Source organism: Astatotilapia calliptera, chromosome 18 (genome assembly GCF_964374335.1).
Source record: "Astatotilapia calliptera chromosome 18, fAstCal68.1, whole genome shotgun sequence".
Lineage (NCBI taxonomy): Eukaryota > Metazoa > Chordata > Actinopteri > Cichliformes > Cichlidae > Astatotilapia > Astatotilapia calliptera.
Genome location: NC_137439.1, coordinates 25,088,569 through 25,110,560, shown reverse-complemented (window position 1 = coordinate 25,110,560; position 21,992 = coordinate 25,088,569). Strand labels below are relative to the sequence as shown.

General features: G+C 45.6%; 1 protein-coding gene across 1 annotated transcript in view; it reads left to right on the top strand.

Annotated features, from left to right (window-relative positions):
- The window catches only part of hs2st1a (heparan sulfate 2-O-sulfotransferase 1a), a 39,452-nt gene extending 17,460 nt beyond the window's left edge, over positions 1-21,992 (top strand). Inside the window, exons 2-7 of the mRNA XM_026149794.2 lie at positions 12,539-12,789; positions 12,886-12,971; positions 13,228-13,366; positions 14,145-14,242; positions 16,244-16,401; positions 20,266-21,992. Coding sequence (XP_026005579.1) covers positions 12,539-12,789; positions 12,886-12,971; positions 13,228-13,366; positions 14,145-14,242; positions 16,244-16,401; positions 20,266-20,489 — 956 coding nt within the window. The 3' untranslated portion in view covers positions 20,490-21,992. The remainder of the gene's footprint in view (positions 1-12,538; positions 12,790-12,885; positions 12,972-13,227; positions 13,367-14,144; positions 14,243-16,243; positions 16,402-20,265) is intronic.

The following is a 21,992-nucleotide window of genomic DNA, read 5'->3' as shown; positions in this document are numbered from 1 at the left end:
GGAAGGTTGCTTTTTTTTTTCTCCTTTTTTTATAATGCGCTGCAGTGTGCGTGGGTTTTGCACGTCTCTGTTCCTGTCTGTCATTCTGATCTCGTTTGAATGCACCCAACACCTTCACAGCCACTTAGTGCAAGCGGCCTTGTTTATCTGTCTCTGTGTTCGGTTCTCTGCGGCTGCCAGCAGCGCTGAAAAGCTGCACCAACAGATTCCTCTCACAGCATGTTTCATTTTCCTTGTCATCGCTTAACTAACAGTGCCAATGCAGGTTCTGCTCCGTTTGGTCATCCCTGAATCTCTCCCTGTCGGTCTGACTTTACTCCTTTTTCCTCTGATAATCCACCCTCTGCTAAATGTGTCCAAAGGCTGAATTATATTAGAAATTCAGAAGTGCACAATTTATCCAAATGTTCGTGAGTGCTGCAGTGGTGACATAACTGTCCCCCTGGAAACCTGGCACTGCAAAACAGTAGCATGCATCCAAGTCTATATAGAGGGGGACGAGGAGAAACAGCAGCAGTAGACTAACTCAATTTTTTTTATATATACAGCAGCAACCTAGATCTCCTGCCTGTCATCCTTCATTGATTTTGCAATCCAGCGGCATCCAAGCAGAACCATACAAGCCCATAGACCTCAGTCTGCCGCTGATAGCCGATCTCTATTACCCACCTAGCTCAAGGCTTCGGTTCGAGGGGCTAAACTTCTCAGGGGAAGAGGCAGAGAGCTCCAACTGGCGTAACGGAGCGACGGTAAATTTATGAGCTGCTTGGAGAACGGATCATCTTCTCTCCCCCACTTTTATTATCCCATCAGATCTGACGTGATAGCAATAATACATGACGGCCTGTCACATTCTGCAGATCTGGCGGCGAATATGAATGATGATTTCAAATGCCTGGGTCTAATCGGCGTTAAATTGCTTTAGTAAATATGTTCAGCTACCAGCACTCTGTCTTCCTCCTGTCTCTGACTTTGAATGAAGCTCAGAGTAATAGGCTTGTAGTTGTCACAATGTTTAAGACCCGTGTTGGCGTCACGGTTCATAATTAGCTTTTAATGCACATAGTCGGCTTGAGGGGAGGAAATCGACGGAAATGTGGAATGAAAAGAGGCCTGCTGTGTGGCCATAGTAATTCAGGCTTTTGTTCTCTAATTAAATGACCTCAGAAGGGAGCACTAAGCTTAAGTTTGTGTGTGGGGCGCCCTCTGATATGGAGGTTTGCGCCAAGTGTGTTCAATCTTGCAATGAATAGGGCGTCTACTACAAAGCCCAAGAAGCCCTCTCCGTGTCCCCTTCGCCTCCTTGTTAACTGTTGGAAATTTGGCACAAAACGCCGTGTCTTTAACAAGTGGCTCACAGCCCCTTCACATAGTTCAAGACACTGTAGTTAGGGACACGGTAGCCCCCGGTGTTTTCTCACTATTCTATCCTTCAGTTTTAAAAGCAAGACACTGAAAGACTTCCCTGCAAGCTGAAGCTGCACATACTCTTCCATTAGTGTGTTTATTCCACGGCAAAGCAAATTGCACGCTCTTCTCTTTCTTTCTCTTCTCTCTCTGATGTCTGCGGTTCGAGGCGGACAGAGCTGAAGCCTGTGGGAACACATTTTAACAGTTACCTCCATTTATTTGTGTTTGTATTTTAACCATGTGGGCTAATTTGGTTCTACTTTGAACGGGGTTTTGTTTGCCATGCGCACACAGTTTCAAACCGTGTTGTTTTAAATATATGCAGCTGCAGTCGAAGCACTTACTCCTTGCTCTGGATAATCCACAGACCTCGCTGTCAACAGTTCTCACTGGGAGTATTTTATTTAATGGAAAGTAGTCCCAGTAAAACACTCCTGACAGTGAGGCCTGTGGATTATTTAGAGTAACTGGAGCACTGGAAAAAGTTGCTGTTGAATATTTCAGATGTTTCTTTTTCTTTCTTTAAGCTGTAAGCACTGGAAACACGTTTTCATTCATAATATATTTGGCATGTGAGAAGTGAGGTAGATATGTGGATTAAAGCTGCTTTTAAGTTCAGATGATGAACGTTTTCTGAATAATCAGTAAGAATAGCACAAATCAAACACAAATTTACAGGTTAATTAATTTTGATTCATGAATTGCCAGTTTTATGGAACTTTATATTGTAAAGCAAAGACCCTACAATATCAGAGAGAAAACCCCAACAGTCATGTGACCCCATCTATCAAAACAGGTTATTTTATTGTTTTAGCTATTTTCCGAACAGTACTGAAAATACAGAAATATAATGAGCACGAGCTAAAGTGCAAGCTCTCAGGTTTAATGAAAATATTAGATTAACCATTGAGGAATTACATGTGTCTATATTTGTCATAAAACTTGAGAGTGATTATGCTTTTTTTCATTTTGTTTGTTTGTTTTTGTCCATATAGGCCTCGGTCACACAGGTCTCAAAAAACCCTTGCAGGTTGTATAAAAGGCCCCAAAGTTCATATAATAGTTTTACTGGTGTTTATAAGTTTATATAAGTTCATGTAATGTTCCATCTTCTGTCAGTTTGGGCCAGCCCACCTTCTAGTGACATCATCCGGTTAGTAAGGTGGGCAGTTTAATGGCGGCTGAGCAGTGTTGGTCCGGAGGGGGTGCACTGATTCCTGGGGCATGTTAGGTGTGCGTAAATGACAAGAAACACACACACACACACACACACACACCCAGACCCACACTTATGTACACCCGCTGTGTTACAGCCCCAGAAATCAAGCGGTGACAATAAAGTGCCTCAAACGGAACCTCAAGCTCTCTCCTTCTTCCGTGCTCTGGGCAATTTGGCCTTAAGTGGTGTTCTGGCCGACACACCGGGGTGACCGTAGTGCTCAAAGACTGAATCAGTGCCACAGCCGTGCCTATCTGTGATATCTCCACTACATTAATTGGTCCTTCGAGCCGGATGCACTAGGTTCACCTCAGAGATGGAACCAGGCCCAGAGTACGAGGCTCGTGGCGCACGCCCCAAACGACATGCTCGCCCACCTGTGCGCTACGCAGATTATGAGGTGGAGTACCCAGGCTACATTAGCCATCCATATAGAGAGGATGTAGAGCTCAGACACCAAGAGGACAAGGCCAGGATGACCTCCCTCGCTTCCCCCTTTAGCTGCAACCTAGCCAGCACTCAGTGGAGGCGGGATGCTATTCTCCATGAGACGGCCTCGCGCTATGGAGCTCAGAGCCAACAGCACATTCAGGAGAATCAGCTAGCCCCCCAGCTGTATCCAGAGAGATGGCATGGGGAACAAGCCTATGATCACTCTACTCCTCTACCCTTCGTGCTCCCCTATACACATCCAAATAAGGAAGTAAGTGCAGAGTTAGAGGATATCCGTCAGGAGCGCCACCTCATCCAGCAGAGCCAGCAACGTATGTCATCAGATCTGGTCGAACTCAAGGCACTGCGGGCAGAAATGAGACAGTTAGTGGAAGCTGTCCAGAGCATGCAGGGCCCATCTTCTCTCCAAACCAGTAAGTCAATGCAGTCACCGCTACCGGGTGATGCACCAGAGATTGAGGAGGATGATGACTGGCCTGCCCCACCACCGTGGCCAGATCCAATTGAGGAAGCGCCACTGCCTAGTGACCCACCAGTGTTGAACCCCCATCGCCAAGATGCATGTATGTTTCCAGCCATTAAGACAGAGGCAATGGCAATCCCACCTGCTAATATGGTCGTGGACCACCCAGGACAGAGTCTGTCATCAGATCCTCCACCAGCTCTCAGGTTTCCAGATAAAGCCTCCCATAATCCACCTCCCTGGTTCAAGCCGGTTCATCTCCCACCTCGCCCAGGCAGTTTCCCACTGGGTGGGTCCAAGCATCCGCGCGCCGCCTATGGGGACAGTAAGACTGAGCATGGCTGTAATCCAGCATCCCCTGAGCAGCAGTTCAATCTGTCCTCTCCACAGCCACTGCCGGACAGACCGAATCCGGGCAGGACTCCTATCACCTCAGAGACAGTTTACCGTGGTCCCCGCCCAACAATCCCCAACTTCTCCAGTCGAGACCCTAGTGAGTTTGCTAGGCTTAAGATGGCATTGGGGAATCTTCTACCTGAGGACACGACTGAGCTGTTCAAGTATCAAGTGTTGGTTGATCACCTGCACCTAGAGGAGGCCAGATTAATAGCCGATGCTTACCTCAACTCTGCCACACCCTTCACTGATACGATGGAGGCCCTCAATGACAAATTCGGCCAACCACATCAGATAGTGCTGAGGCGTATTGCTGCGATGATGGACTCACCTGACATCAGACGTGGAGACGTCTCGGCATTTGAGAGATTTGCCCTCCAGATACAGTCACTGGTGGGGATGTTAAGGACACTAGGCCCAGAAGGAGAAGTGGAACTACACTGTGGTTCACATGTTGCTCGTCTGCTTAGTAAACTACCCCCCGAGCAGAGAGCGGAGTTCCGCCGCTGCATGTTCCAACAAGGTGTGAGGATGCATACCTTGGCAGATCTCGCAGGGTGGCTTAAGTATGAGTCCTGGTGCCAAGACTCTGAAGGGCAGCTAGCAGTGAAAGGGACAAAGGAGAAACAGTGGCCCAGGCCTGAGGTGCGCCAGGGTAAGAGATCCATCACAGTCCTTCATGGTGCAAAGGAGGTAATGACGAACCCACAGGCTTTGAGGCCAGGTGGTGTGGCCAGCAAGAACAAGCCATACTGTCCATTCTGTAACACGGAAGAGCACTATCTCAGTCAGTGCACAATGGTATCCAAGTTGCCAAAGGACCAGCTAACAGAGTGGATAAAGAGTAACAAGAGGTGCTGGCGCTGCGCACGGTCACACCAGGCAGCCCAGTGCAATCTGAGGAAGACTTGCAGCCTCTGCCAAGGGAAGCACCTGCAGGTACTGCATGATTTCAATGTTAGAACACCTAAAGGGTCACTAACAACAGCGGTGGTGAGCGGTGACTCGAAGGCAGCAACCGACGTCCTGTATCTAGACAGACCCACTGAAGGCTGCAAAGTCCTTCTAAAGATTGTCAAAGTCTGCATTCATTATGGCAAGCGAACAATCAGCACTTATGCTGTACTGGATGACGGGTCAGAGAGGACAATGCTTCTGCCGGAGGCTGCCGAGAAGTTAGGCATGCAAGGGATCGCAGAGGACGTCCCACTGCGCACGATTAGGCAGGACGTGCAGACTCTCAGAGGTGAGTCAGTGTCGTTCTCTGTTTCTTCTCCATCAAGGCCCAGGACCAGGTTCAAGATTGCCGGGGCCTTCACTGCTGCACGCATCGGACTTGCAGGCCACACTTATCCCATGGAGCAACTCAGGGAAAGGTACAAGCACCTGATTGGTCTTCCGATCCACACCTTGTTAAATGTGAAACCTTTGCTACTCATTGGCAGTGACCATCCCCATCTGGTTACCCCCGTTGAACCAGTCAGGCTGGGACCTCCAGGAGGGCCTGCTGCTATTCGTACCAGGCTAGGTTGGGCGCTACAAGGGCCAGCAAGTATAGTTGGCCAGCTTACCCAACCGCAGCAGTGCTTGCTGACTTCTGTTGCACCTCAGGTCAGTGAGTTAATGAAACATGTGGAGAAACTGTGGCAGGTCGACATCGTTCCATTCCGAAACGAGAAGCTTGTTACTCGTTCAAGGCAAGACCAAGAGGCCATATGCATTCTGGAGACCAGAACTGTCCGAATAGAGGTTGAAGGCATACGTCGCTATGCCACCCCACTGCTTCGCCGGAAGGGGATGCCTCTACTGCAGGCAACTAAAGACGCCGTCATGCCAAGTCTACGGGGTGTAGAGAGAAGGCTGGCCAAAGACCCAGAACGAGCTGAGGCCTACAAAGTGGAGATGGAGAAGCTTGTGAAGGCTGGCTCCATCATTAAGTGTGGCTCTGGGACACCTGTGACAGAAGGTCAGGAGGCGTGGTATATCCCTCATCACATGGTGAGCCATAATGGCAAGAACCGATTGGTTTTCAACTGCTCATTTCAGTACAGAGGACAGAACTTGAACGACTACCTGCTGCCTGGGCCCACCTTAGGTGCGTCGCTTCTGGGAGTCCTATTGCGCTTCAGAGAGCATGCAGTTGCAGTGAGTGGGGACATTAAAGGCATGTTCCACCAGGTTCATCTCTTACCAGAAGATCGTGCCCTGCTCAGATTCGTCTGGCGAGACATCAGCGACGAGAGCCCTCCAGCAGTCTACGAGTGGCGGGTGCTCCCGTTCGGAACCACGTGTAGCCCCTGCTGTGCCACATTTGCCCTGCAGCGTCATGTCATGGATAACAGCCAGCCAGATGATGACGTGAGACTCTCGGTCGAAAGGTGTTTTTATGTGGACAACTGCCTTCAGAGTTTCCCCACCGTGGAAGAGGCAAGGAAACTTGTCGACAGGTTACGGGCCATCCTAGCCTCAGCAGGTTTTGACCTACGTCAGTGGGCCAGCAATGAACGTGACGTCATCAGTCACTTACCACAAGAGAGCTGCTCCGCTAGTGTGGAGCTATGGCTGGCCCAGAACAAGGTAGATACCCCAGAATCTACCCTGGGATTGAGCTGGCTATTCCACACAGATGTCCTAGGCTACAAGCATCGTCAAGTTCCATATGCAGTCCCCACGATGCGCAATATCTACAAGGTCTTGGCCAGCCAGTACGACCCCCTAGGGTTCATCTTACCCTACACAACCAGAGCGAAGGTAATCATCCGCCATCTTTGGGACAAGCAAAGGGGTTGGGATGACCCACACCTACCTCAGGAGCTTATGCAGCAGTGGACAGCCTGGGAGGAAGAGCTGCAATTTCTACCTGAAATTACTCTTCCCCGACCATATGTGCCTAAGGAAGTGGACCCCTTCAGCTGTCAGAGAGAGGTGCACATATTTTGTGATGCCTCTGAAGAAGCTTATGGCTCAGTAGCTTACCTCCGGACCACTGGCAGAAATGGTGAAGTGCATCTGTCATTCTTGGGGGCCCGTTCCAGGGTTGCCCCTAAGCGGTTCCACTCCATGCCCCGATTGGAGCTCTGTGCTGCACTCACTGGGGCACAGCTCTCACAAGTGCTGGAAAGGGAGCTCACCCTTAGAATCGACCAGACGGTCCTATGGTCCGATTCTACAACAGTGCTGACCTGGCTGAGGTCTGAATCCTGCCGATTTAAGGTCTTCGTGGGCACTCGTGTAGCTGAGATACAAGAGCTGACAGACAGGCACTCCTGGAGATACATCGACTCTGGAAGGAATCCAGCCGACGATGTGACACGTGGGAAGAAGTTGAAGGAGCTCACTGTACCAAATAGATGGAGCCAAGGACCATCCTTTCTCCTGCGCAGTCCAGACTCCTGGCCAGAGGATCTCACGGTTGACCAAGCAGGAGATGCCTCGGAGCTGCGCAAAGCTGTGTTCTGTGGGACCACAGCAACTACTCCGTCAGGTCAGCCAACTTCAGATTTGAGCCGCTACAAAACCTGGAGTGAGATGTTAGAGGTTACAGCGCGGGAGCTACATGGGGCGGCCCAACCAGATGGTCATCCCACTGTTGAGGACTATCGCAAGGCGGAGAGGCTGATCCTACAGAGGGCCCAGATGGATAGTTTCCTGGAGGAGTACAACCTGTTGAAAGTCGGTAAGCCAGTTCCCAGGAGCAGTCGTCTTCTCTCTCTGTCACCCGAAGTGGATGAGACCAGACAGCTCATTTGTGTTGGAGGACGACTTCGTCGATCTGAATATTTGGCTCTGGAGACACTCCATCCGATTATCTTAGACCCAAGCCACCCAGTGACCAAACTCCTGATCCAAGACTTTGATCGCCGCCTCCATCATCCTGGCCCGGAGCGGGTGTTCGCAGAACTTCGACGCTCCTACTGGATTCTGCGAGGGCGTGAAGCTGTCCGGCGCTACCAACACCTCTGTGCTGATTGTCAAAGGTGGAGAGCTAGACCTACAGTGCCAAGGATGGCAGACCTGCCAGCAGCCCGGCTACGTCTATATAAACCGGCTTTCTACTCTACGGGAATGGACTGCTTCGGGCCGTTTGAGGTCAAGGTTGGTCGGCGTATTGAGAAGAGATGGGGAATCATATTCAAGTGCCTCACCACCAGGGATGCAGATGCATTCCTGATGGCTCTTCGGCGATTTGTCGCCCGTAGAGGAACACCTGCCGAGTTGTTTTCAGACCAGGGGACCAACTTCAGGGGAGGTGAGAGGGAGCTGCGTGGGACCTTTCTGAAGATGGCCCCGGAACTACAACAGCTTCTAGCACCCCAGAGGATCAGCTTCCGCTTTAATCCTCCAGGTGCCCCACACTTTGGGGGAGCATGGGAAAGGGAGATCCGGTCGGTTAAGTATGCCCTCTATGCCACCGTTGGTGCTCAGTCAGTTCCAGAAGAAGTGCTTCGCACTGTACTCACCGAAGTGGAGGGGATACTCAATAGTAAGCCCCTGGGGTATGTGTCTTCCGATGCCAGAGATGCAGATCCGGTGACTCCTAATGTTCTTCTGATGGGGCGGCCGGATGGATCGCTACCTCAGGTAGTATACCCAGAGAGTGAGCTCCTCAGTCGCCGTCGCTGGAAGCACTCCCAGGTTTTGGCTGACCATTTCTGGTCACGTTTCATTCGTCAGTACATTCCCAGTCTGCAGACTCGCCAGAAGTGGCAAACAACGGCAGCTGATTTGGCTGAGGACTCTGTGGTGATGATCGCTGATCCACAGCTTCCCAGGGCTCTCTGGCCGGTGGGGAGGGTGATTAAAACTCATCCTAGCCCTGATGGACGCATCAGGTCAGCTGACGTGAAGGTGAAGGAGAGAGTCTACACTCGGCCAGTTGCCAGACTGGTTGTCCTCCCTGCGCTGCCCTCTGGAGAAGATGAGGACAGCTCTGCGTCGAACTCACCACAACCCTAGAACTTTGTTGCCTTATTGATGAGCAAATGTCTTACATACATTTGGGGGCGGCTGTATAAAAGGCCCCAAAGTTCATATAATAGTTTTACTGGTGTTTATAAGTTTATATAAGTTCATGTAATGTTCCATCTTCTGTCAGTTTGGGCCAGCCCACCTTCTAGTGACATCATCCGGTTAGTAAGGTGGGCAGTTTAATGGCGGCTGAGCAGTGTTGGTCCGGAGGGGGTGCACTGATTCCTGGGGCATGTTAGGTGTGCGTAAATGACAAGAAACACACACACACACACACACACACACACACACACCCAGACCCACACTTATGTACACCCGCTGTGTTACAGCCCCAGAAATCAAGCGGTGACAATAAAGTGCCTCAAACGGAACCTCAAGCTCTCTCCTTCTTCCGTGCTCTGGGCAATTTGGCCTTAAGTGGTGTTCTGGCCGACACACCGGGGTGACCGTAGTGCTCAAAGACTGAATCAGTGCCACAGCCGTGCCTGTCTTTGATATCTCCACTACACAGGTTAAAAGTAATTACAAGGTGATTCTCTCAGTGACACGAACCAGAAACGGAGAACATTCACCTTCAAAATAAAAGTTATGCTTTGCACAGCAACCGACACATTTCAAAAGGTTCAAAAGGTCCACGTTTTAAGTTTGCAGAGTTTGACTGCCATCGTGTAATTAGTTTGCAAGTGTTTGGAGACAAGTCGGCATCTTCCATAAAAAAATCCTGGCGACCTCAGCAACCTGTTAGTGATCCAAATAGTCGCAGCACCGAATACTTCTTTGTGACAGCTTTTACACCACCAACTGCCAGCAACCTCCAGCAACCACTTGCCAGCTGGAGGCAGAATGCACATTTTTCCCTAGAAGCAGGTGGTTGCCAATGGGTCATCAATTTCACGGTGACTACCTCTTTCATCCACTTGCAACCAGTCAGGGATTATTTCTTTTTCCCTTGTGGTCGGTGGTTGCCAGCCCTTAAATAACAAAAAGTATGTCATTGTCCAAAATTATATAGACCTCATTGTGGGAAGTATAGGAAAAATAACTAAGATGTAATATAGCGCTGTGCGATATGAACAAAATCTCATATCCCGATATAAGAATTCTATCGTCCTGATAACGATATAAATCACAAAAATGTAACATTTTCTGTGAATTCTGTGAATCTCGGGCAGCTCGACTTGCGGGAAGTGTTTCCAGTTGCGCGTCATGTAGCTGGAGTCGAGTGTTTTAACAGATGCATGAAACTAGACATTTTTAGACATAAGTTGTAATGCCCGCCGTTTTTTTTGTGAGTATTTATTACACGGCGTGCTGCGGGGAAAAGCCTGTTCTAACGTTTGAGCCTAAGGTTTATTTTTTAGCACCTGACGGCTCTTTTTTTACTTCTCATCCGTAAACTCTGTCCATCTGCTCTTTCACGTGATTTGGTTTATTTTGAAAAGTCTCAACAGGATCTTGAGCTTTATTGTGAAAGGTTTATGTGGAACATAAACAAGCGGACACGAGATGGTTTTACCATCGTTGCTGCTAACCACAACGCATAAAAACAGGCGGTGTCCGTCCGTAGTGTGGTTATATTAAATATAAGAGAAAAAGAGAACTTTAAGAAATTAATATAGCCACTACAGTGACCATCAAAACGATGAAAAAAATATTACAGTAAACAGTTTATTTTGCGACACCACGAAACAAACAATAGCGTAAAATGAAACGATAGACGTTTTTATATCGTCATCCGATATATATCGTTATATCGAACAGCCCTAATGTAAGATAATATTTGGAATAACCATTATATTAAGGTTCCCATCATTCATATGAGTCAACTCTCTGTCAAAACCTTTGAGAATAAAGAGTGTGTCCTTAAGACACCTGGCACTGCACACCCGTAAAACTCTTCTTTTGTCTTTGCCATTCTCTCTCTGCAGTCGCAGTACTCCATTTTAAAAATAATCCAAAAACGACACTTGATCCCACGTTGGGAAAGTTTCAACATAGCAACTGTTATTTCTGTTGTTGTTGGCCAAGGCGCTCTTTGGACGGACATGCGAATGAGTATCTCCATTACAGCTGTTCTGCACGCTGACAGCCTTCAGCCATTACAGCCACCTGGCACGTCTCCACGCCATCAGTCCAGTTGTGAGCATGCGGAAACGACGAGGCACCGTCAGAAACCAGATCTCGCTTTCATGAGTGGAACATTAACAGCTGCTCGGGAAGGTGTAAGAGCAGGGGCTGAGAGTATGTTCGCATTCACACAGATGAAGGGGAGGCTGCTGGAATCGCAGATGACATCTTAATTGGCCTTTTGGTGCCAGATGCCAGCCTGGAAAGACGTCCAAGCCAGGTCCAAGCTGTAACTGTGTCTCAGTTGCCAGGCATGGCATTAGGAAAGGTTTTTAGGAGCCTAGTGGCTCCGCTGGGAGCTCCCACGGGTATTAGGTTCTCCAGTGTTGTGCTGCCTCCCCTCCTCGTACAAACACCCTTCTTCTCTCTCCATGCTTCCTGCAGAGCACTCTGAGGCTTTGTCAACACCCGTCAATCTGAGGCGAATTCAGATAAAGAAAAGCCCAAGGACGACAAAGGCCAGGCCTTCTTTGTGTTCAATCTATTCACACCGAGCTACTGGGGTCTGGCTTTTCTGCAGCTTCGTGCAGTGTTTAGGTGGAAACAGCCCCCCCACGCCTCACAAAAAACCCTCCACCCTTCTCATTTAAGCTACATTGATGTCCTGCAAATATCCAGTTAGCCACAAAATAACTGCCAACCTCTAACCCTGAACCACCTCTTACTGTTCCCTTTCCCACTCCCCTTTATGTGACACCTTTCTCAGAAGAATCATTTGCCATTACCCTGAGCCTGTTCTCCATGCTAGTCCAAATGAAGGTACATTTATTTGATCTAAAATATGAGCAAACACACAGTCCACTCTGCAGTTAAATGAGGAGAGTGAAAGTAAAGGTAGAGGACTGATATTAAAGATGAATCTGATTAGCGAACAAGAGAAGCAGTACCACAGTGTGAAATGGGCTGCTCACAAAATGATTACCTAATATTCCTGTTTGACATTACTCTTGATCCTCGGCGTGAAGCAGGGAAAGATCTTGAAGCTCTCCCGACAGATGGTGAAATGAAAATCCATTTTTAATGAAGTTACAGTTTAGTCTCTCACACAGCGCTGACGCTTCTGACAAGGAAACACGATATTTTAAGGTGTAAGTGGATCAGATTTGAATCAAAGACTATATTTGTAGCATGCATATCAAGTACAGTGAGTGTTGGATCATAGTTGTAAGTAAGAAAAAAAACACAAAGCTTTGAGGATTTGGGATGCTCTGAAATCAAACTGGAGCATGTGGTCTTCTTATTTTTCTCTTAAATCGATCAGTAGTTTAACAAATGAGCTGGACCTTTTTCACGGAAAAGTTCCTGCTGTTATTCTGCTTCACAGGGAGGTCAAAGGTCAAGTTCAGCTTGAGAACAGCTTCACCTGGAGCTTGAGTAATCAGTAACTCACCGAAGGACTTTTTTTAATCTTTCCTTTCAGGCAACTCTCATTTAAAAAAAAAAAAAAATCTAACTTCTGCATCTTGAACTCGCCTTTTTCTAATTTCCGTTCGTCTCCCCAGAACGAGCCATCGCCAGACACGAGGTACGAGAGATCGAGCAGAGGCACACGCAAGACAGCCTGCGGGAGCGGGACTCAGCCGCGGCGCTGTCCGACAGCGAGGATGACGTGGTCATCATCTACAACCGGGTGCCCAAGACAGCCAGCACTTCCTTCACCAACATCGCCTACGACCTGTGCGGGAAGAACCACTACCACGTCCTGCACATCAACACCACCAAGAACAACCCGGTCATGTCCCTCCAGGACCAGGTCAGGGGACCTGCGTTTCCTCCATCTTCCTACACCTGATCATCTTTGTCTGCTACGGAGGTCATTATTGTGATATGTTGATTTTGGTTTGTTCAGGTGCGGTTTGTAAAGAATGTGACTGAATGGAGGGAAATGAAGCCGGCTTTCTACCACGGACACGTCTCCTTCCTGGATTTCACCAAGTAAAGAAGCCTTCATTTCACATAGTGTTGTTTTTTTTTTTCTCCACAGCCCTGTAACCAGTTAATCCACCCTGCTGTGGCTTTGATCAGCTGACTCCACCTTGTGGTCACTTAAAGCTGTTCACTCTCAGAGTGAAAAGCAAATTGTATCCATTTGAATGTTTAAGAAAACAAAATTGCATAAAAACAAAAATTCTGTTTCATGCATTTTGATTTCATTCCTGGTGAGCTTTCTGAAACGAGTAATTCTCCTCAGGTTCGGGGTGAAGAAGAAGCCCATCTACATAAATGTGATTAGGGACCCAATTGAAAGGCTGGTGTCCTATTATTACTTTTTACGTTTCGGGGACGACTACAGGCCCGGCTTGAGACGCAGAAAACAAGGAGACAAGAAGGTAAAACAGCTTTATTCTTTTATTTAAAGAATGGATTCATTTTCATTTAAATAACAGGGATCTGTGGATGAAATCTCACTTAATATTTGGCTTGAGTGATCAAACCGAGCGTTTATCTTCCAGAGCTCAGCATTTCGAGGCCTCTGTGCTGCCGACAGTCATCAAGGCATTGAGTGGTTTTGGGGTGTCCGTGGTTGAATCCCGTGGTTATAAATGGAAAAACATCAGGAATGCTAGCAAAAACAATCTAATTACATCTGGCACAAATGTTCATTTGGACTCAAGGATGAGCTCATTAAAAGTTAGTAGTCAAGATCAGTGTCACCTCACCAAAGTCGAGAATTCGCAGTTTAATTATCGCTAAATTTCACACAAATGCCTCTAACAGGAAAATCCGATGAAGTGGTGACATAAAATGTCACCAGACTGGGTTGTTACCAGCTACTTAACTAGCATACCACTGTGAGGTGGTAATTCCAGTTAAAACAAAATTCCCTCTCTTTCATTTCTCCCAAATGTGTGTTTTGTTTTTTCTTTTGAACTAGAAGAAAAAATTACTGGAGAATTGAAGTTCTGACTAAACTGTGGAAAATAACCACTTAAAGTACCTTTTAAAGGCTCCGTGTAGCTTCAGGATTATATTTGTGCATAAAGCTACTTCGGAATGTTGTCGTCTTTCTTTTGTTTCACAGTGCATTAAGGGATATGAAGGTCTAATATGAAGGAACACTTATCTTTTCATCTGCTTTCTTGGTGTTTTTCATGTTCTGTGTTTCAGACGTTCGATGAATGTGTATCAGCTGGTGGCTCGGACTGCGCTCCCGAGAAGCTCTGGCTCCAGATTCCCTTTTTCTGTGGTCACTACTCCGAATGCTGGTGAGAATTCAAACACCTGCTGCTCCTGCTGTGTCGCATTCAGACCACACTGAGTCTGAGATTATCAAACGTGTCTCCTTTTTTTATACATTTGCATGTTGACAGAAGAGATCTGGTTATATTGCAACCAAAAACAGGAATGAACAGGCTTAATGATACAGCTTATGTACCTAATAAAATAGTGTAGCTATAAATCAATACACTGTTTTGTTTTCTTCGAGGTGTGCATTGTGTGTTTTAAAAAATTTTTTTTTTTTAAAAATGAGCAAAGCAGACAAGATGAGAACAAAAGAAGAAGTAGCAGACCTGAAAAAACTACAGCAGAGAGTAAAGTATCCCAAAGTCATGTCAGGCTTTTATGTAGCATTATTGCTGTTGGCAATCAGTGGATGGATCAACTAATGTTGCAGGTCCTGTGTCAGGCCTGTGCTGGGTGTTTAACTGTTTCTTAAACACATGACTTTTCAGATACTGTTCATCAGTCACAGGGAGGTTGTTTTTTTTAAACTTGCCATTTCTTTTATCCTCCAATGTCCAGTTTTTGGGGGGGTTAAGGACGCACTGCACACCATGCTGAGTTTTTGGCTAATAGTTCTTTTGGGAATCACCTTGTTGGTGCAAAAGTACTGTTTTATGCCAGTTTAACTGTGTTATCTTCAGCATTTTCTACGGATTCAACTGCAGAAATTGGTTGACAGGGCAGATTTAATGTTTTCATAAAAGAGTGGTTAAAGACAGACTATTAAAACATCTATCCATCTTGTTTCGCTTTTCTGGGTCGCGGGGCAGCAGTCTTAGCAGAAAAGCCCAGACCTCCCTCTCCGTGGCCACCTCCTCTAGCTTGTCCGGTGGAACACCAAGGCATTCCCAGGGCAGCTGACAGACATAATCCCTTCAGCGTGTCCTGGGTCTGCTCCTTGGCCTCCGAAAGAAAACCGGTTCCTCCTAAAACAGTCAGGTACAAGAACTTGACTGAAAGTGAGCGAAAAAGCAGCCGATGTCTGAAGAAAAACTTCTGAAAGCCCAGAGTACCATTGCTCAAGAGCACTTAAAAAAAAAAACTGCATTATAATTCTGCCTCCTTGGGAGCAAAATAAGAATAAATCAGGATTGGCTCGATGCATTTACACAGTATCAAATGTTAAATATGCTCGGTTGGGTTCAGATTTAACACCACTGTTAGGGTAGGAATAAATGCAGCGGTGAGATATTTTCTCTGGGTTTGTTGTCAACAACACAAACAAGCAAAGTCACTGACCTTGTCTTTTCCTCGGTGCATGCAGATGAAATTGTTAAAAAAGACGTGATGTATCAGTCTTCTTCAGTAGAGCACCACATTCAGTCATTCTCTGCTTTGCTACACTCTCTCCTCAAGGTCTCCAGTAGCCCTCTCACTGCCTTGAGCCGTTCTCTCTACATTGTGTTTTCTTCCTTTTTTATCAGTCTCTCGCTGACCCTACTCTTCCCTCTCACCCTGACTAATCCATCTACCCTCTTGCTGACTGAAGGTCTGAGTGTCTGGGATTTAGAGAGCAGTATATTAAAGTAATAGAAAGGCCCTTGGAAACATTAAATAAATAGTGAAGACAAAAAGGTGAGGTCAGTGCAGCCAGTCATAGATTGATGTGTTTAAGAAGGCCTTGCCAACAATTTACTTTATAGGTTTAAACAATCCTTATTTTATTTTCACTACCAAGCTTTTTTTTTTTTTTTCCTTTTGCTCCGCTCTCCTGTTGTCTCAACCCTCTCCGGACTCACGGCTCACCTAATCGTTCATCCTGTCTGTCTTTCAGCTCCTCTCTGCTGCTCTTCTCTCCATCACCTCCTCTTCCTCCGTGTCAGGCCTTACATCATTCTTCCCCTCCATTTCTGCTCAGTTTTTCCAAGCTGTGTGGGATATTTTTTTTCCCATCCAGCAGAGCAGCGACTCCCTGAGAATAAAGAGAAAATATCCACATCGAAAAGAAAAACATGACTTTTTTTTCTTTTTTTTGTGTGTAGGAACGTGGGCAGTCAGTGGGCTCTGGAGCAGGCAAAGTACAACCTGGTGAATGAGTACATGTTGGTCGGCGTAACAGAAGAGCTGGAAGATTTTGTCATGATGCTGGAGGCCGCGCTGCCACGCTTCTTCAAAGGAGCCACTGAGCTGTACAAAACAGGTGCTGCTCCTGCCACACAGTTTAAATAAAAAAATAATAATAATTATATATGTATATATATGTATATATGTATATATGTATGTATGTATATATATATATATATATATATATATATATATATATATATATATATATATATATATATATATATATATATATATATATATATATTAGGGGTGCAACGATATTCGTATCGATATTGAACCGTTCGATACAGTGCTTTCGGTTCGGTACACATATGTATGAACAATACAACATTTGTAATTTATTTTATCAATTTTCCTTCTGACGATGCTGTCTGTGTTGAGCGCTCAGTGAATCTGTGTTCGACTACTCCGCCTAGGCTGCACTGTCGAGCGCAGATCCACTGAGCGCTCAACACAGACAGCATAGTCAGAAGGAAGAGCGCAGGGCAAGCTAGCGAGACAGAAGTTAAGCTCTCCTTGCAACAGGCAAATTGAACTTCATTCAGATCTGGCGTTTGGAATTATTTTGGTTTTCATGTGACGTATGACCCTGAAGGTAAGCGAGTCATGGACTAAAGTAAAACAGTATGTTGGATGTGCCATGCAATGCTCAATTACATTGGTGTGAACTAGTGTGTTAGCGCAGTTAGCTCGTTAACGTGTTGGCCGTCTAGCCCCATGCACGGGGCGATCGGCGGTAGCTCGTTAACGGAGATTTGCCTGTTGTGGCGTTAAGGTCATTTCAACGAGATTAACCTGAATGCACTAGTGGGAACACAACGAATATGACTGCACATTTATGCTGACATCATCCTAGTGCAAAGACAAGTGAAAGCAGACAAAAAAAAGCAAGCATGCTACTAACTTTAGCCGAGTCATTTAGACCGCTGTTAGCACATGATTCTCCTTATGCTGCTGAGAATATAGCCCAGAAGAAGCGGATAGTACAGCTTTTATTTTGGAAAGAGCCATTTCTCTGTAATAAACTCTCTTTTCCAAAGATGAGTGATTCCCCAATCAGATACAGGGCTCGCAATATCGCTAGCCCGACGTCCCGAAGCTAGCGATTTTTTTCAGTCGGGCTACCAAAATCTATCTCTTCCCTGCCCGTCGGGATATTGTAGGAAGGAAAATATATGTCAATGCTTTTGCATTCTTTCAGAAATGTAGCTCGGTAATTATGTCATTGGCATCGGTGAGCCACTGTCAATATGTGACATATTGAAATCGCGTTTGAATTTGCGCTTGTTTTTTTGCTTTCACTTTGCAATCATGCGAACTGTGTATAGAGAGCGACAGCACTGATCTGTGAGTGATGATAATTTGCGCACCAATTCCTCTGACATCGTCTTATTAATCGTTAGCTTACTATGCAAACATGACAAGTGAAATCTCCCGCAGCTTACACATGTGAGAGGTTGATCGCGCAGAGAATCGCTGAGCTTATGTGAGTGCGTGTGTAAAAGCATTTCAGTTCTGCTGAGCCAAATAAGACAGGTCAGGGTGAAGAAGTGACAGCCAAAGAAAAGCTTACCACAAAACGGAGAAGTTATGACAAATCAGACTATAAGGCAAAAAGAAAGTGCAGCTTCATGGTTTCATGGACAAAAGAATTTCTGTGGCTGCAATATGATGAGCTAAATAACCAGGGCTGCACATAAGTGGTCCGCAGGTGCGCATTCGCTGTCAAAATAAAAAACACGCACAAGGGTTAGGGTTAAATTTAAAAACTGTACTTTTGAGTTAAAATATATATTTATAATTTTAATAAATGACAAATTAAAAATGCATGAACATTTTTTTGTATCGAAAAAATATCGAACCGTGACACCAAAGTATCGAACCGAACCGTGAATTTTGTGTATCGTTGCACCCCTAATATATATATATATATAATTAATTTGCTGCTTCAATCCTCTCACTGCAATTTCAGGGCTAAATATTGTGTTTATGTGCTGTGGTTGTTCATTAGCGCTTTGAATCGCTCTCCTGTGATCGGCTGTGATCAAAATGCAGTCGTGCTGCTTCACTGATGTAGTTACAGATTAGTTATAATGAGTGCAGCCAGAATGAATAATGGGCAGCACAATAGGGTCCGGTGTGACAATCACGCCGATGCACAATGATTCAATATACCCGAGCGCATTAAACAATTAATCTGAAGACTAAGTCTCACATTCAAATGTCACGTCGTCTTGATCTGTCTCATTTCTTTGTGCACGGGTACAGCTAATGTTTACTAAATTACTCAGCTAGCACCTGGTTGCCAGGTTTCTGGCATTAGTAAGTTATCTGTGACTTTCAATCTGGTCAAACCGGAGGACTGTAGATAACGCATGACCGTTTGTGGTGCTTCTTTCTGTTTGTTTGTTTGTTTGTTTTTTATTTCTCTGACTACTGCACAGTGATGATGCACAGTCACTGTGCCTAGTCAAGTGTCAGGCAATTAACAGTTAATTAAAGAACTACTTATTTTACAGTGCGTGGTTTTTGTTTTGGGTTTGTTTGGTTTTTTTAATACAGAGCAAATAAACTTGACACTATTTAGTAGCCTGTTTCCAGAGTTAAATGGACAGTTAACTGCAAAGTCATATTTATCTATTATTCATCTTTATTGTAGGGCTATTTATTCCTTTTAGATACACTATATTGCCAGAAGTATTCATTCACCCATCCAAATCTTCTAATTCAGGTGTTCCAATCACTTTCATGGCCACAGCTGTATAAAAGATACTGTGATGTATAATGTGCAGAGGTGGACAACTTTCTGTAGAGTCAATGCTACAGATCTTCAAACTTCATGTGGGCTTCAGATTAGCTCAAGAACTGTATGTAGAGAGCTTTGTGGAATGGGTTTATCATATTAAAGCCAATGGATTAAATTGGGATCTCACGCAAGTGCTTGTGACGGCAGACGAGCATATAGTTTTGGCAATATAGTGTCTTTTTGGTGCAGGTTGCCTTGTTTTGGAGATACTGGCTATAAAATCTGCTGAGTCTGATCCATCTTGATTATGCTTTGCTTAAATATAGGAATATAACCAAAATATAAGCAGTTAATTCAAGTCCCCCTTCTGCAAAGACTGACAGTTGACACAACAATTGTTTTCAAACGTTTGCCGATCGGTCTGAAAGTGACTGCAGTCTTGTTTGGAGACGGGTTGGAGATGAGTTGCCTCCCAACCGGTGACCTATTTGATGTTTTGCAAAAGAAAGTGGTCACCATGCCTACCTGCAATTGCTTGTCGAAGCAATTTTTGTTGCCTACAAGGAGGTGGCCCCCAATTCCCCCCCCCCACCCACACTTATGTATTTTATTTTTACATTTCTGAAGAAAAGGCTTAAATAACTGTGCGTCACACACCAGCACACTCTAAATGAATAAAAGTCCTATTTTTAGATGAACTGGCCCTTTAAGACAGCCTCCCCCACACACAGAGACACACATGTTTAGTGTTAGCTGTTTATTGGACATACAGATAGCAGTGTTATGTAGGATTTTGTTGTTGTCGGTTGTGTAGTTTATATTAGAAAAAGCTCACACTAAGTATGCTTTAATGTTGCTGTTTTCACGGCAGCCATTTTGACACAAAGCAGCAGGAAGTCACTTTAATGAAGGCCACGCGCCTAAACAGAAAAGAAGCTGCTGCTGTTTCATGTGAAAATGGCAACTGTTCAAAGATCTCGGAAAAAAGAAAAGGTGTCGTTCTGATTGAAGCTGCTTGTTGTTAATGCCAGTGGATTAACAGAAGAACTGCAACAATCGCTTCTGCAAAACTAACAAAAGTAACACTTAAATGCATTACCAGTAAATATAACAGGCCGCTTGTGTACTAAGTACTGAATGATTGAGTTCATGTCCTTTAATCCCATGTTGTTCCTCCCACTCGCATCACAGGTAAAAAGTCCCACCTAAGGAAGACCAGCGAGAAGAAGCCACCCACAAAGGAGTCGATTGCCAAGCTGCAGCAGTCCACCATCTGGAAGATGGAGAACGACTTCTATGAATTTGCCCTGGAGCAGTTCCAGTTCGTCAGGGCGCATGCTGTCCGGGAAAAGGACGGGGAACTCTACCTGCTGGCCCAAAATTTCTTCTATGAAAAAATCTACCCCAAAAACTAGAGAAGAGAGCGGAGTGCTTTGGAGGAGGACGGAACACTTCGTCCATGCTCAGTCATGCGCTCTTGAGACAAACAGAAGTGGGAGTGAGGTGAGACTTGAGGACTACCGCTGACCGTGTGCCTCGTTTGAGAGCATGATGCGGAGCTGGAGAAGCAATCCGGCTGTGACGCAGCGACCGGACTGGCAGCAGTTGCTACTCGCGGCTGTGCCGGCCAGCTGGACGAGGAGCTCGCGTTTCAATCGGCAGGTTGCTATCGCTACCGGCAGCTGCTCCACTCCCTTTCACTTCAACGCCGAAGGTCGTCCATGCCGAGGGCCTCTCCCGGCTCGCGTCTTAAAGGCGACCGGCCGACAGCTGATCATCCCTCCACTCCTAATTGGATTCACTGTTCTTCTATCCAGAAGATTCTCATTGGCTCTGTACTGTTTGGTTGTGTTTGGTTGTATTTTATCTCTTTATTACGTTTTTGGTTTGTACGTAAAGACGTTTGACGGTGAAACGACATGCCTCACGCTTCATCACCACTACTAACTTAAAGAGACGGTACTGTAAGAAACGTTGCTGTGTTGCTGGACTTGAATGGAGCCTTTTGAGGTTTTTATGAGTAAAAGTCCTGTGAACGCGGACTGTTTCCCGGGGCACGCGTGTATGTTTTATACTATACTAAGTGTGTGACTCTTGTAAATGTGCAGCTTTTCCTTTGGAGGGTAACAGAGGAAACGTTTACACCTTATTTTATTGAAGTGAGGTGAACTTGCTGCTTCTGTAAATATTTACAACTTTTTAAATCCATTGCATTTCCTGGCAGATAGGTTACAGAAGTCTGGACGTGTTGTTGGTTTTATTTTTGTCACGTAGAAGCATTTAAACACGGGAGGCTGCTAAAATCCGTTTGGGGAAATGTGCTTTTCCTTGTTTTCAATGCGACTTTTGTACCAGTAAATTTAAGACTTTTAGCAACTAAAGCATGAAGAGTGGACATGAGGAAGTTCCCCTGCTGTATTGGGTGTCCCCTAACTCCACTATGAGCCAAACGTTTCCATTTTTTTTTCTTTTTTTTACAAGTGGCGAAATTATGCATTAATTCAGGAGCTTCAGAAGAGCATTCCCAGTCAAAGCCAGACTGTTTCTCATTGATTTTTATGCCAAGCTAACCTAACCAGCTGCAGCATTACAGTATGTTTAAAAGGCTGATAAGAGATCAGTCTTCATTCATTTACTTGATAAATTGGCTTTATTTGGGCTCTGATGGGGTTTATTTTTTTAATCGTGTAAGGGAAACGATGAAAATTACAAGTATTTTAAAAAGTATACTTTGTTATGATGGGAAAGAGCCCCAGCTTCTTCCTGGATGTGCTGTCACTGTCTGTATTTGTATATCCAGGTGAATGGATGCTCCCTTGCCATCTGAGGACATACTGTAGTTAACCACTCTGTCTTGTGTGCCTTCTCTAGAGTTCGCCTTGTTTTGCAGGTTTTTCTGATTGAACATAAAGACAACA